At 25.3% G+C, this 744-nt stretch overlaps 1 protein-coding gene across 2 annotated transcripts in view; it reads right to left on the bottom strand.

Moving 5' to 3' along the window:
* Nucleotides 1-66, bottom strand: part of rasef (RAS and EF-hand domain containing) — a 39589-nt gene extending 39523 nt beyond the window's left edge. For both annotated transcript variants that reach the window (XR_012384794.1, XM_694243.9), the window contains exon 1: nucleotides 1-66. This exon is cut by the window's left edge and continues 295 nt beyond it. Coding sequence is in view for 1 of the 2 variants with exons in the window: in XM_694243.9 (XP_699335.4) it covers nucleotides 1-28 (28 nt within the window). In the remaining variant the exon portion in view is untranslated.
* Between the last annotated feature and the right edge of the window lie 678 nt (nucleotides 67-744).

The raw sequence follows: 744 nt of genomic DNA, 5'->3' as shown, positions 1-744 counted from the left end.
GTCGCTGCATCTGCGCCTCAGAGCCCATGACTGTCCCACAGACGACTTGTTTAGCAAATATTGTGTGACTTCTTGTTTCGAACAGTGTTGACCTTATGTTATCGTGCCTGTGCGCTTTGCAGAATGAGTGAAATAAACGCCCCTTACACAAACTACGCTGAGTAAACAAACTGTGAGCTCGCGCTGTCAGGAGGCATTTACGAAATGCTCCATTATACAATATATTTCTATTCGATTATGAAATAGTGAATTCTATCAGTAAATAAAACTTTTATAAAATTGTAATTCTAGAAATGCGGGTGCATTTCGCGTCCCAAATAGCAACCTAACGTTATTATTATTGTTGTTTTTAAAATATGGATTGATGAAACAGTTTTGAATAATTAGTAATAATAGTAGGCTAATAATTAGTCAAGTTAGCCTATATATATATATATATATATATATATATATATATATATATATATATATATATATATATATATATATATATAAAATATATATATATATATATATATATATATATATATATATATATATATATATATATATATATATATAATATAAAGAATTATTAGCCCCCCTGAATTATTAGCCCCCTGTTTATTTTTTCCATAATTCCTTTTTACTCGAGAGAAAGTATTTTATATATATATATATATATATATATATATATATATATATATATATATATATATATATATATATATATATATATATATATATATATATATATGCGGGTGC

This window comes from Danio rerio, chromosome 8 (genome assembly GCF_049306965.1).
Source record: "Danio rerio strain Tuebingen ecotype United States chromosome 8, GRCz12tu, whole genome shotgun sequence".
Lineage (NCBI taxonomy): Eukaryota > Metazoa > Chordata > Actinopteri > Cypriniformes > Danionidae > Danio > Danio rerio.
The sequence above is the reverse complement of the archived record's forward strand: the minus strand, read 5'-3'. Positions and strand labels throughout refer to the sequence as shown.